Genomic DNA, 830 nt, shown 5'->3' with positions numbered 1-830 from the left:
CGAGGGAGGAGCAGACGTGGAGCCGAGGGAGGAGCAGACGTGGAGCCGAGGGAGGAGGCAGGAGCAGACGTGGAGCTGAGGGAGGAGGCAGGAGCAGACGTGGAGCTGAGGGAGGAAGCGAGAGGCGATGAGGAGCCAGCGGAGGTTGATGGAGTCAGAGCCTTGGCGAAGGCGAACACAGGCGACAGAGGGGACGAGGAGGCGACGGCAGCTGAACCAGGATCCTCAGGAGCAGAGGACTCAGCAGGAGGCCCAACAAGCGCTGGAGAGCCCACAGGAACCAGAACTGGAGGACCCGGAGGAACCAGAGCCGGAGGGCCACAGGAACCAGAGCTGGAGGGCCCACAGGAACCAGAACTGGAGGGCCCACAGGAACCAGAGCTGGAGCACCAGCAGGAGCTGAAGCAGGAGGTCCAGCATCAGAGGGGTGGGGAAGGTGGGACTCAGAAACCCCCAGAGCTGTCAGTTCTGAAGGACACCCTGAAGAAAAGAGTCCCCTGAGGCCAGCTAGCTCACCCTGCATCCCCTCCAGGAGCCCCAGGATCTTTGAGAGGGGAGAAGCTGGCAGGGCACAAGTTGTGGGTGGAGAGGAGAAAAACTGCCTGCTGGGTTCAGCTGTTGGTCGGGTCGTTCTGTTATGATTTTCAGTCAGGAATGAACCCATGATGCAGATTAAAGGTTCCAAAAAAACAAAGAATTTATTTAACAAAAAAGGTGCTGACTGGGCAGCTCAAAAAACTCTGAGTGGCTGGCAAGGCAAGGCAAGGCAAGGCAAGGCAAGGCAAGGCAAGGCAAGGCAAGGCAAGGCAAGGCAAGGCAAGGCAAGGCAA

At 58.9% G+C, this 830-nt stretch overlaps 1 protein-coding gene across 1 annotated transcript; it reads left to right on the top strand.

The window, feature by feature from the left end:
• Positions 1 to 203: 203 nt before the first annotated feature.
• LOC106534604 (prolipoprotein diacylglyceryl transferase) lies at positions 204 to 744 on the top strand (the record flags this gene model as incomplete). Its single annotated transcript, XM_014031295.1, is given in 1 exon segment — positions 204 to 744. A coding segment is annotated over 1 exon segment (298 nt), but the record flags the coding sequence as incomplete, so codon positions are not given.
• Positions 745 to 830: the final 86 nt, after the last annotated feature.

This window comes from Austrofundulus limnaeus, unplaced genomic scaffold, assembly GCF_001266775.1.
Source record: "Austrofundulus limnaeus strain Quisiro unplaced genomic scaffold, Austrofundulus_limnaeus-1.0 Scaffold1219, whole genome shotgun sequence".
In the NCBI taxonomy this organism is placed as follows: Eukaryota; Metazoa; Chordata; class Actinopteri; order Cyprinodontiformes; family Rivulidae; genus Austrofundulus; species Austrofundulus limnaeus.
The sequence above is the reverse complement of the archived record's forward strand: the minus strand, read 5'-3'. Positions and strand labels throughout refer to the sequence as shown.